General features: G+C 41.7%; 1 protein-coding gene across 2 annotated transcripts; it reads right to left on the bottom strand.

Annotated features, from left to right (window-relative positions):
- Positions 1–406: 406 nt before the first annotated feature.
- Positions 407–11571, bottom strand: cpt1b (carnitine palmitoyltransferase 1B (muscle)). 2 transcript variants are annotated; one of them, XM_072694769.1, is made up of 19 exons: positions 11143–11571; positions 9683–9831; positions 9085–9224; positions 8292–8463; positions 8080–8181; positions 6868–7005; positions 6669–6746; positions 6460–6567; positions 5865–5949; positions 5024–5219; positions 4466–4651; positions 4260–4365; positions 3355–3471; positions 3072–3236; positions 2834–2968; positions 1749–1901; positions 1292–1405; positions 1031–1123; positions 407–866 (listed from the first exon to the last, which is right to left on the bottom strand). In XM_072694769.1, exons 2-19 carry the CDS (start codon positions 9821–9823, stop codon positions 783–785), a joined length of 2313 nt encoding a protein of 770 aa, XP_072550870.1. In that variant the 5' UTR covers positions 9824–9831; positions 11143–11571; the 3' UTR covers positions 407–782. The 2 variants fall into 2 exon arrangements, with proteins under 2 accessions (XP_072550870.1, XP_072550871.1); XM_072694770.1 differs by lacking the exon at positions 11143–11571 and adding an exon at positions 9914–9939.
- Between the last annotated feature and the right edge of the window lie 1057 nt (positions 11572–12628).

The raw sequence follows: 12628 nt of genomic DNA, 5'->3' as shown, positions 1-12628 counted from the left end.
ACCCTACCAAAGTACTGGGACTTTTCGTTCTTATTAAAGTATAAATGACATTCGCCTGAATACTTACTCAGTTTCACTTCTGCTATTACTAGATTTTAGTTCTGCATTTGACCATGTGGATCTTCAAATACTTCTACACAGGTTAAATAATTGGGATATTGGAAACGTCCTTAATTGGTACAGGTCTGATTTAAAGGCCCGGGTAGTTATGAATCTGGTACAATGGCTATGACATGGAGTTCCCCAAGGATCAGTTCTTGGACCCCTTCTGTTCCATCTCTGTATGTTTTTTTAGGGCCAAATCCTTCAGAACAGCAACACTATAACTGTACGGTACAGCCAGTGGTGTGTTTCCATCCTAAGCAGTGACTGCTGGGACGTCCCTAAAAGCTTCCAGTGGAAGAAATGAGCAAAACAACCAAATCAGTTTAATGGAATAACCAGTATTTACAATTGTACACAGTATACTGTTCCTCTTCAAGTATATTACATTGTGTACAAGTACATAACTTTAAAAAGTCAGTCATTTTTCTTAACAATTTTCTAACACATTTTCTTAAAAAGTCTTTCTAGTTAATATTGTTCCACGCTTGACAGTGCAGTGATTTAATTTTGATTAATGTCTATGATAACTGTACAGTATTTTTTACAGGTTCTCTTAGCGTTCACTTGTGATCTGTGTGACTCCTGTGACTCTGTCCATTAGGCTCTCAGCTGTGCAAAAGACAAGCCATATCTGTGCATTTGTGTGTGGCGATTTCTTCAGTTCACACCATTGAGAGTTAATTTGCCTTCTGCTTCTGGTTAAACAGTGCTCTAATGTCCAGCATGGCCTGCCTGATGTTCTGGCCGAAGCGGTGTGAGTCCTGTGGACGCAGAGAGACACAACTTGGTCCTGGAACAGGTTTTTGCTTAGATACGTTTAGGTTAAATGACATAGCTGTTTATTCTGGATCTAGAAATTAACAATTGATTAATTAATGTTTTAATTTCTGTTTGGAGACGTTTCACAGCTTTGGAAGTGTCTTACCGTTTCTGGGCAGGAGAACTTGCTGGAGATGTGGAATGTGATGAGATTCTCCCCAACGATAATATAGGAAACTCCATAACCATCATCAGCAACCTGAAAGGAACCATTCAGAATGTAAATATGTAGAGCATGTAAGTGGTGTACCCTAGATGGTGATGCACAGCGCATGATCACAAGCTCTGGTGGCTTGTTTTGTCATCAGGAGTAGGCCTGCTGTGTGTAGTGGTGTCTAATATGCTTTTGGGTGTATGGAAGACTCACAGGCCCAAAGCCACCTCCCGCTCCTACGTATTTAGGGAACTTCTGGATATCAACAAGGTTGAGCTGCTGCTGGGGCGTCTGACTCGTGGAGAGACGCCAAGGCTCCGAAAGAACCTGAAGAAAAAGGCGTTCAAAGTATTGGGACACCTGCTTTTGTTGGAGTAACTGTCTCCACCGCCCAAAGGAAGAAGGCTGTCTACTAGATTTTGTGAGGATCATCTGATTGCATTCAGCGACAAGAGCATTGTGAGGTCAGGTGATCATGTTGGATGGTCACTACCACCACAACATCCCCATCTCCCCTGGATGGAGCAGCACCAACATTTCCAGAGAACACCACAAACCCCCTTTAGCCCACACAGTCTACTTAAAGTAGCTGAATGTATCCATTAGAAGGGGTGTCCACAAACATTTGGACATATAGTATAGCACAGCATTTTAATATGATTTTGAATACCTGTTTGAGGAAGGGGGATTCAACGTCCAGCAGTTTGGAGATGATATACAGGCAGAAGAGATGGCGATCGATCCCAGCTCCCGTCATGGCCAGACGATACATGTTCTGGTGTTTATCTGCAGCTATCCGAAACAGAGCCAGCCGCTTCTCATTCTGGTCATCCGAACAGAATTAAATAAATAAATGAAGGATAGGCTTTCTTTACGACCATATCAAAATATTATGACCACCTTCCTAATAGTGGGAATAACCACCCTTGGCTCAGATGATATTAGCAAGACGTTGTGGCATGGATTATTTTGTATTTTGAGTATTAGGTGATGGAAATTGTTGAGTATAGAGGTTAGCTGCTCCACAGTGGTGCGGCAATTGTTCTGACCCACTTGCTGGAATCGTAGTTCCCCTCTGGCATCAAAGACCCGTAGGGCTCCACTGTTATGCGATCCAAGTCCGTTCTCAGTAAACCTTCATTCGGGTGGCTCCAGGACATCCCACAAACGTAGCTTTTATACAGAGATGCTACCACTCTTTACCCGGTACCCCATTATCATGTCCTTTTTTACATCCGTCAAATCGCATCCTTTGCCCATGACGATGGTTTTGCACCCTGTAACAACTGACTGGTGTCCTCGCTTATTCATATGTGCAGTAAACCCTGTTGTGTGGCATCGGTCCCGGGCTGAGTTTATTCCAAGCCAGGGGTGGACATATATATACAATATTCTGATATAACTGCAAAGAGGGGTATCATCTCGGAAACTGCTAACTTCGTGCAATGTTCTACAGCCACCGTAGTTAAGGAGTACCAAGAATGGCCTCCCAACAGCATAACAATGGTGTCCCACGGGCCATTGATGCATGCCAGATGGGAACGACAACTCCGGCAAGTGGTACACAGCAATGGACATGCCACTATGGAGCAGCTAACCTCTATAATGAACACCATGCCACCATGTCTCGCTAGTGTCATCCAAGCCAAGGATGGTTATACCCACCGTTAGGCAGGTGGTCATCACATTCTGCTATTTCTGTGTATGTCAAGTCACAGTGCTTTCTTGCACCCCACCATCCAGGCCTGCTCTTACCGTGTAGGCCTCGTCCTCCATGGCTTGGACGAAGGCCGCAGATTCAATGGTGCAGGAACGAACCGTCTCGGTCCGTCCCTCTCGGAACATGCGGGTCATCGAGGACTCATATGTCAGACAGAACTCACCTTTGTCCTAATAGAAATGACACAACACAGAGAAACAAACAGTTAGCACCTATTAACAGAAAGGTTAGGCTATTTAAAAACATGGGTGTCTGTGTGCGTGTTTAGCATACCCTGAAGTGAGCGAGTTGGAGTGCCAACTGAATAAAAGCATCAGGGCTTGTTCTGCATTTCTTAATCAGACCTTTCCCAAATTCTTCAAACACACAGCCGTGGAAATCCACATCATCAGCTATCTCTCGTGCTATCGCGTAGGAGCCTTCAATAATGTCCTGACACTGAGAGAATTAGAGAGAAGGGGAAGTCACAACCTACAGCAAGTATGAGTGCAAGCTGAACCATCTTACTTTTAGCACACATGTCTTTCGTTACAGCAGGCCCAGGTCTAAGGCATACCGCTTTTGGAATGTCCCACTGTAGCCTGGTAGGGAGAACCAGACCTTTATTGATGTCTCCTTTGCAGTGGCCTTCCTCGGTGTAGCCCAAGCGGAAGTAGTCTGTAGCCAAAACGTCCTGGTTATAGCACAGGAAACACTGTCTGTTAAGTCCCTTTAACAATAGACAGTGGTTGCCAAACAATACAACGATCATGCTATTAAAATTGTAGCACATACACAAATCAGCCATAACATTAAAACCACTAACTAAATTGTGTAGATCCCATTCGTACCACCAATGCCGCACTGACCTGTCGAAGCATGGACTCATGGACACAAGCTATCATTAACTTTTTTGGACATTTGTGTTACAGTAGCTCTTCTGTGGGATCGGGCCACACACGCATCCCCACAAGGGCCGGTCCAGGCCTTTATTATTCAATGTTATCTTTGAAATATGTATGTTTATTATAATATCTTGGTGCTCTTGGGTGCCCGCTGGTGGCGTTGGGGCCCTAAGCGGCCGCGTAATTCGAGTATGTCTTGGGCCGGCTCTGATCCCCACATGCATCAGGGAGCCCATGACCCTTTCACCAATTCAGCGGTTGCCGTTCCTTGGAGCACTTTTGGTAAGCACTGACTACTGCATACCCCATAGGAAGACCCCACAAGACCTGTCTAATGTTTTGGAGACGTTCTGACCCAGATTCTTATGCTTCTCATTTTCTTATGCTTCTCATTTCTCCTATTTAAACACCAGACAATCACCACCAATCATCTTCAAAAACTGACAGGTCACTTGCTGCCTAATATGTGGATCCTACCACATGTTATTCACATCACGTCAGTGTTTTTTCAATGTTATGGCTGATGGTGTTATGGTGTAAATACAGAATTTGAGTTGAGTGGTATAGTAAGTTTTACCTCCCACATATGTCCAATGATGGGGGCATCTGCCCACGAATGCTCAGTGTTCACCCCGATTTTACCATTCTTATAGACAATCAGAGTGAAGGATTTATCAAACCACCTGAGGAGAGATAGAGTGGGCACGGTAAGCATTGTTATGTCCGGTTTAATGTGTCTAAATATAGATTCTCATGACCACAAGCCTGCCAACATCCCCATACCTGTCGTAGCACTTTCCGTGCAGCAGAGATTTGGCATAGAGATCCATGGATCCTGGCCTTTCAGGGTCATATCCGTGCTCCTCATCATCCAGGGTCAGAAAAAACGCAGCTGTTTCTATGGCACTCAAAGACGCCCTGTTCACCCCATCGCTGAAGTACTTTTGCCGTGCTTTGGCCCACGGAACTCTAGAGGTGTTTTTAAAGAGAAATACAATATATGGACAAAAGTATTGGGACGCCTGCTCATTCATTGTTTCTTCTCACATCAAGGGTATTAAAAAGAGTTGATCATGCTTTTATTGGAGTGGGAGATAAAAGGCTTTCTACTAGATTTTGGAGAACTGACAAATTAATGTCACAAAAATTGTTTAGAGGACTGAGATGAGAGGACAGTTTTTACTGCATTGCAAAAGCAGTCTATTATTAATCTAAGAACAGGCCATGTGACCGGTTAGGTGACTTTGTCAGTAATAAAACATTAAACATTAATTAACATTTGAATATCTTTGCACTGTGAGAAATATCTGTATATTGATTATGCTTGTGTATTTTGTTCACCTGTTTCCGGCTGTGAGTGCGGCCAGTTTGAGCTCTCCAGGCTGGGGCTCGGTGGTGTCGTTGAGAATGTGCTGAAACTGCTGCTCCAGTTCAGAAGGCAAGAGATGGCGGCCGCCGTAGTACAGCCAGACTCTAAAGAAGCGCCCGCGGTGGTACACCACCAGGTGCTTCCTGTTCCTAAGGTGCTGGACGGTATCTGAATGCAATCAAACAATCAAATATACACACATACACAATCGCGCGCACACACACACACACACACACACATATATATATATATTTATGCAGCAATACAAAAACAAACATCATTCTGTATATATAAATATATATATACTGTGTTTATGTTATTTATATACATTTTTTGTGTGAATGTGTATATATATATATATATATATATATATATATATATATATATATATATAATAAACATTCTTTATTGTTAGTAAAATGCTAATATAATATTGATTATTATAAATATATAAATGTAGGAACTTTTACAAAAAGTGCAACAAGAACACTACTGTGCAATTTGAGTAGGAGGTAATATAAATAATATTATAAATATTTTGTTTACATGAAGTTTATAACTGTAAATGTCTGGTATTATAGATTTATTTCATTTAAAATGTATGTACATGTTAGTAGACCTGATTAATGTCCTGTATTGTGATTGATTAAGTTGTTTGCCTGTTTTTTAATAAAAGTAATCAGATTTCCATGTTATTGGTCGGTAAGGAAGCCAATGAATTCAATGATCATCCGTTATGCAGTTAAATGGAGCATTTGTCTGCGGTATCAGCTTTTTGTCACTCATGCAGTTCTGTTGAGGCGTAATCATTACCTGTCTCAATGCCGGGGATTCGAGTGGTGTTGAACATTCGCTCATACTGATAGGAGCACATAGGCACCACCCCCAGAGCTCTCAGCTGCAGGGACAAAACAGAGTCAGTCAGCGTAACGGTATTAATGCTGTTATAAGTCATATACTATATGTCCAAATGTTTGTGGACAGTTCTGTGTTGCATTCAACTACTTCAAGCTACTTTCAGCTACTTTAATTTGCACCCTTTGCTAACACAGATGAGCCTGTACAGCAGTACTGCTAATAGAAAAGGACTCTGTTGGACTCCATGCCTAATGCCAGGCATTGAACTGTGTGGCTCCATCTAATACTTTTGGGATGAGTTGTGGAGCTGGGGGTGAGGTGTGGTGGTGATCATCATCCAACATCCTGACTTTACTAACACTCTTGTCACAGTCATGCTCCAAGAGAAATTATTCTTAATGAATGAGAAGGTGTCCCAATACTTTTGGCCACGTAGTGTATGTACATGAAAAATATTGGCCTATGATTCTCTTTATTTATGTCGTAATCTATAATACTTGTTTGTGTAAGCTGTGGTATCTGTGGTAAGCCATGGAGTGATTGTGTGTACCGGGGCATGCTCTCCTCGCTCCAGCTTACGGCGGTACTGCAGAATGGCGTGGACCACATTTCCTGCCCGTGCTGCCTGTCTGTGGGTGGGGAACATATACAGCAGATCCTGAGAGAGACAGGTGGAGACAGGTTTGTTTCACAGGTGTAACAGTATATGAGCAGAACAGGTCATCTGAGTCATGGGTGAGTGACCCTTGTTCTTCTCACCATGGTGTAGAAGTTGCTGTTCACCATGATAGGGCCTCGACCTCTCATATAGATATACTCTTCCCACCAGTCGCTGACCTTTTCACAGACATGGTAGAAGTTAATTGCCTGTACCCTCACCACACACACTCATTTCACATGTCTCTGCTCATAAATGGACTTAGTAGAGCAAGAAAAACATGCATTTGGGTTTACTTACATAGTTATTGGCCCACCAGGATTTCAACATGAGGTACTTTTGCAGTTTGGGGGCTTGGTCCTTTCTGAACTCATTGGCCAGAGTTTCCATCTGTTTGTATTGGTCATCGTCCAGTAGGGGTCGCACTGATTCAAGATACTGAGAGAGAGAAAGAGGGGAGGTCTTAATTTAAAGGGAAGTTGATATGGGCTTCTATTATGTCTTAGCTATACTATACGGACAAAAGTATTGGGACACCTGCTCACTCATCATTCCCTCTGAAATCATTAGGGTATTAGAAAAAGAGTTTATCCTGCTTTTGTTGGAGTAACAGTCTCTACTGTTCAGTGAAGACTTCCTACTATATTTCTACTAGCATAGCTGTGAGGACTTGATTGCATTCAGTGACAGAAGTGTGCTCATCCCAAAAGTTCTGGATGGAATCACCAGCATTCCAGAGAAAACAGTTCCCCTGCTCCACAGCTTAATGCTGGGGGGCTTTATACCCCTCTAGGCCACACCTGGTGCAAATAGGTTAATGTTTATGTCCTATTCTATTGGCAATACTTTTCTGCCAGAACTAGATAAGCTGTGTGTGTATATATGTATTTGCACATCTGTGTCAGCAATAGGTGTAACTTAAAGTAGCTGAATGCATTCATTATAGTAGTGTCCACAAACATTTGGACACATAGTGTACATTAGCCGCATGGCCTCATGAGCCACATCTTGGACACCTTGGGGAAAATGTCATACATTTGATATGAGCTATTGCTGTAAAGGACTGGTCGACGAGGCTAGCTTGTTGCTATGGCCGACTGGGAAGAGCCAACCGCACGTGATGAGGAGAGTGAGCCAAGGAGCCGATGAGGCTAGCTTGGAGCTTACATGGGTGCTACCTTCAAAGTTAACCCTACCAGACTTTAATCTCTTCAGCTAGGTAATCACACACTGGGGAACAAGTATAATGTCTTCTTACAGTCACAAATGCTATGCTAAGAAAGATAAGGTTAGGTTAGGCTAGGCTAGGCTATGCTGCTAGGGATCGTTGTAGTACCCTAAACTAGCCATCATGCCAAGCCAAAGTTACACACGTACTATTTATACTTCTTAAAAATGTATAAATGCATCTTCCTATTATATTTGTATTTATAAGGGGGAAAGTGTGTAAAATAGATTTTTCGATGAATCATTCCTTTAACATCTGCACAATGGACTCTTTGGCCATCTCACCCTGCGGATGGTATCATCAATGTTGGGCACAGGCAGTCTGGGTAAAGCGGCCTGGAAACTGTAGAGCAAAGGTCGGCGACCCGAAAACATCTTTACCAGCCTCTGAAACAAGCAAGACACTTTACATGAGATATCTGCAAAGCTCAGCTTCAACCAAATAAATAGTGCAATGGAGGTCATCCTCCATCTCCAGGCAATGGAGGTCATCCTACCATCCAGAGTCTGGTGGGCATGCTGGTTTTGCCATGCGCCTCAAAGATCCAGCCATGGTAGGAGAGCAGAGCTTTCAGAGTGTAGCGCAGCAGCAGAATTAGGGACAGCCACAGGCCTGTGGCAAACAGGATGGCACTCAGCACCATCTGGGTTTGGAGCGTGAGATAGTCACTACAGAGATACAAATAATAATAAAAAAAACAGCTGTTAGAAAATAAAATAAAAATTAATATATAGAGTTATTCATTTTATCTTATATATAAAATGGATAAATGTAATCATTTTTATTTAGTTAGTTATTTAGTTAGTTATTTATTTTCCTTCACATGTATCTGTCACATATTGGTCATTTTCAAGTATGAACAATGTATATATGTCAGCCATATATCAATATATACAAACATAAACCTGTAATACATTTACTTAATGACATACGATATTTGACTTGTATATGAAAGGTTTCCACAATTACGACTTAGAAATATTTGACTTGGATTTTATGTATTACATATAATATTCCATCCAAATACAGTGTCCATTTGCTATAATTATATTAAAAAAACAATAACACAACACCCGATTGAGTGATTGGGTCAGTGCTGTCTTTCACAAAGTCATAATCAGTCATAATCAGTGGCTAGTGTATAATTCCTATTTTGGGTCTGTACTGGTGTGCTGGCGGTTGGAAATGAGGAACCGATAATCTAAAGCAAATCTTACACTAAATAAAACAAGCTAGTAATTATGGATTTATAGTGTTTGTTTTTATGTTCGGGCTGCTGATATACAGACCTCACAGGTAAAACTTTCTTGATGCTGTCAATCATACCCATGGAGGGGTCTACTCGGGCATACATGGAGCTCATTATTGCAATAACCATGAATAGCCAGCTGGAGGGACTCGCGGGATAGACCCCAGTTAGGATGCCATTCTGCTCGAACACACAAAAAGATGAAAACTGTTAATACAGTGTGGTCGTCTCCTCATCTGATATTGTTTAGAGTTCTCCTCCAACACCTGGTTTGGTAAATCAGGGCTTAATGATGGTAAATCAGGTGAGCTGCTGCAGCTGGACTGGGGGGGGGGGGGGGGGCGTCCAGGAGAAACCTGGAGGAACCGAGCTCTGTTCTTCAGACTAGCTCACCGACAAGATCTCACTACTTTCTTTCTTCAGAATGAGAAGCTCTTGTTTCTCCTTTTTACTGGATTTACGTTCACCTGCATCTGTTCTGATGAGATCTGGAGCTTCTACTGTAAAACTCTCTGAGAGAAATGCTTTTAATAATGTGCTTAGATGCCTAAAACTTAGCAGTACCCTACTAGTCTATTTTTACTAGCTGGCAATATTCCAAATGCCTTTTCGGTTTATTAGAAGGATTCCTGACTCACTTTGAACTGAATTGCACGCTTTCTCCATGATGTTACTCCAGACAGGTAGATGTGCTTGAGCACCTCACGGCTCAACTGAAGATTGATGCCCTCCGGGGTGACGGTGAACTGGAAGGCCACCGCCTGGTGGGCCTCTGCCATCGCAAACGCTGAGGGCAACAAAACAGCAAGTAAGAAAAGAGCCAGAGGAGTGATTCATACAGTGAGCTCACATCACTTCATTTAACATGCCTTTTTTATGAATGAGGGAAAGGACAGCCTGAATTCAAGCAATATTGAGTAAGAAAACAAACGAAAGGTCTAAGCAAGTCTTTATAACTCAGGGTCCGTGTCCACATACACGCCTGTCCTTATAACCATACTACACACACTGACCCTTATGACCTCATCTGAATGCACTCAAGGTTAAGAGAATAGCACATTCCATTATCACCGCCTTCTCACTGAATATCACTGCCAACAAAGCAAGCTGTGTTAAAGTGAACAGAGCCTTCATGGCCGCTTTATAGGCCATAGGTCACTCAGGCAGGTAGTGTTGTCCTCACAGGTTGTGCTAGTGACAGTGTAAGGCTTGAGTTTCTTTTTCCATGTCATATGACTGGAGGCACACCAAGTAGGGCAAAGTTGAGCAGGCAGAAAATAGCAGAGTGGACGGCCAGAGAGGCATGCAGTAGTGCGTCAAGGTTGTCGGCTGATAGCGTCACAGATTAAAGCTGTAGGGTTTTTTTACAGTATTATTTTAAATGAGTGTCTCATCTCTAATTAGTAATTAGGCCGTGATTAAGCAGGCCATGTTGTGTGCAAAACAATGGTAGACTACTGCCAGGCTGTAGGTGAGACCAGCTTACAGTTAAACGTGGACCATATGCTAGAAATTAGTAAAACTAACCACATATACAATAAAGCAATCCATATATATATGCAATATTTGTAAATGGAGATGTCCAATAAAACAGTGTTTTTATAATATTGCAATACTGTATTATATCACAATATTATTATTAGTTTGTGTATTTTCTCAAATTAGGGAATGGACTTGATTGTGCACAAACAATATAGATGAAATGATGCAGGTGAAGCATATTTGAGCATATTTAGAAAACTAATAGTTTATATTTTTGGTATATACTATCTAATGTACATATATAATGTCATATATAATATATATTATTATATAATATCAAACTTAACTAACTAATACAACTATATATATATATATATATATATATATATATATATATATATATATATATGGCACTTAATCATAGCAGTTTTACCATATAGTATCATGTAAAGTATGAAATATATGATTTACCATACAATGATAAAACCCCATTCATATTCATCCCCTAAAACCACTGACAATTAAATTAGTCAATATTGATTAACATAATCAATACAAACAGGCTGTTCAAGTTCAAGAGATATCTGAACAAACAAACACCACAGCTTTACTGTACCTTTTCTTACAGCAAAGTGATCTTATGCCGGTGCAATGACACAAGAGTGACCGAACACGTCCAGGTTCTCCTCTAAGGGTCAGTGGGACCTCCCGGGTATGAAGACAGCTGTGGAGCTCAGTGTGACCCTGCTGTCGGCTCTTCTCGAGTAAACCGTGGGTGGAAATTGGTCCTTCTCTGCCTTCTCTACCTTCCGTGCCTTTTTTCTTCTGAGTGTTTCTCTCTTCCTTGCTCTCCACCACAGTGTGTATGTGTGTGTGTGTAAGTGGTGGTGTGTTTGTAACTGGACACCTCTCTGGCCCTGGCTGAGGCTGGTGGCCCAAATATCAACAATCTTGCTGCAAAGCTAAAACACAGGAGGACGAAGCTGGAGGATTTCTGCGTGCATGTTAGGAAGACTTCCCGGTCTCCTCAGCTGGGCACTAAATAAGGCTTCTGAGCGTGTTATGCAATGGGCGTCCGTTGCCACCGCAACGCCCCTGGTCATTCTTGGAAGTTGCCTCTGTGGTTGGAAGAACAGAGTGTTAAGAACTCTCTCATGAAAAAGACCTTCAGTTGCATTAAGGGCAAGTCTAAGAAATCTGTAGTGCCCCTTAGTAAGACAGCTTAAATATGTCTTATACTACAGTGTGGACTTCATAGGGTACTACACAGGCCCAAAACTATTTAAACCCCTTTTCTAATCAGTGATTTTGGCTACTTCAAAAGAGCCCTAGAATGGCAGACTGTATTGGCTTTGGAATAAGGAGAATAAGGAGCGTTCTGGACATGGGAGTGACTTTCCATGAACCTCAAACACTGCTGTTCTTGAAAAGCAAATCCGGCAAAAGCCTAAACTTAATGACTCATTAATAGTCTTGACCAAAAAGTACACGTGTAACCAAACAGTACTAACCTACGTGAGAAAAACACTAGATTGACAAAAGTATTGGGACGCCTGCTCATTCATTGTTTCTTCTGAACTCAAGAGTAATAAAAAAAAAAAAAGATTATCCAGCATTTGTTGGAGTGACTGTCTCTACAGTCCAGAGAAGAAGGGGGGCGCTTTATGCCATGCTAGCCCAGCACTGGCATTAGACAACATGGTGCCTATGGGTTTATGTTTACCTGCTCCAGATATTGGCAGTGCTTCTCTACAGGGACTAGACATGGTGTGTGTGTGTGTGTGTGTGTGTGTGTGTGTGTGTGTGTGTGTGTGCGCGCATGTACACTTCAAGTAGCTGAGAGCATACATTAGACAGGATGTTTACATACATTTGGGCATAGATAGTATCCCTCAGTAACCAGTGCATGTGTCACCTATGTAATATGTGTAAGTCATGTGACCAAGTAGTACATCTGTACTACACAAATAGCTACTTTGTAATAAATATATAAGATAAACGTAATAAAGATTATATTACACTTTTTCTTATTAATCTTATTTCACACAAATTTCACACTGATAAATGTAAATTTACATGCAACAAACATATTATTTTCTAAA

This window comes from Salminus brasiliensis, chromosome 13 (genome assembly GCF_030463535.1).
Source record: "Salminus brasiliensis chromosome 13, fSalBra1.hap2, whole genome shotgun sequence".
Classification (NCBI taxonomy): Eukaryota; Metazoa; Chordata; class Actinopteri; order Characiformes; family Bryconidae; genus Salminus; species Salminus brasiliensis.
The sequence above is the reverse complement of the archived record's forward strand: the minus strand, read 5'-3'. Positions and strand labels throughout refer to the sequence as shown.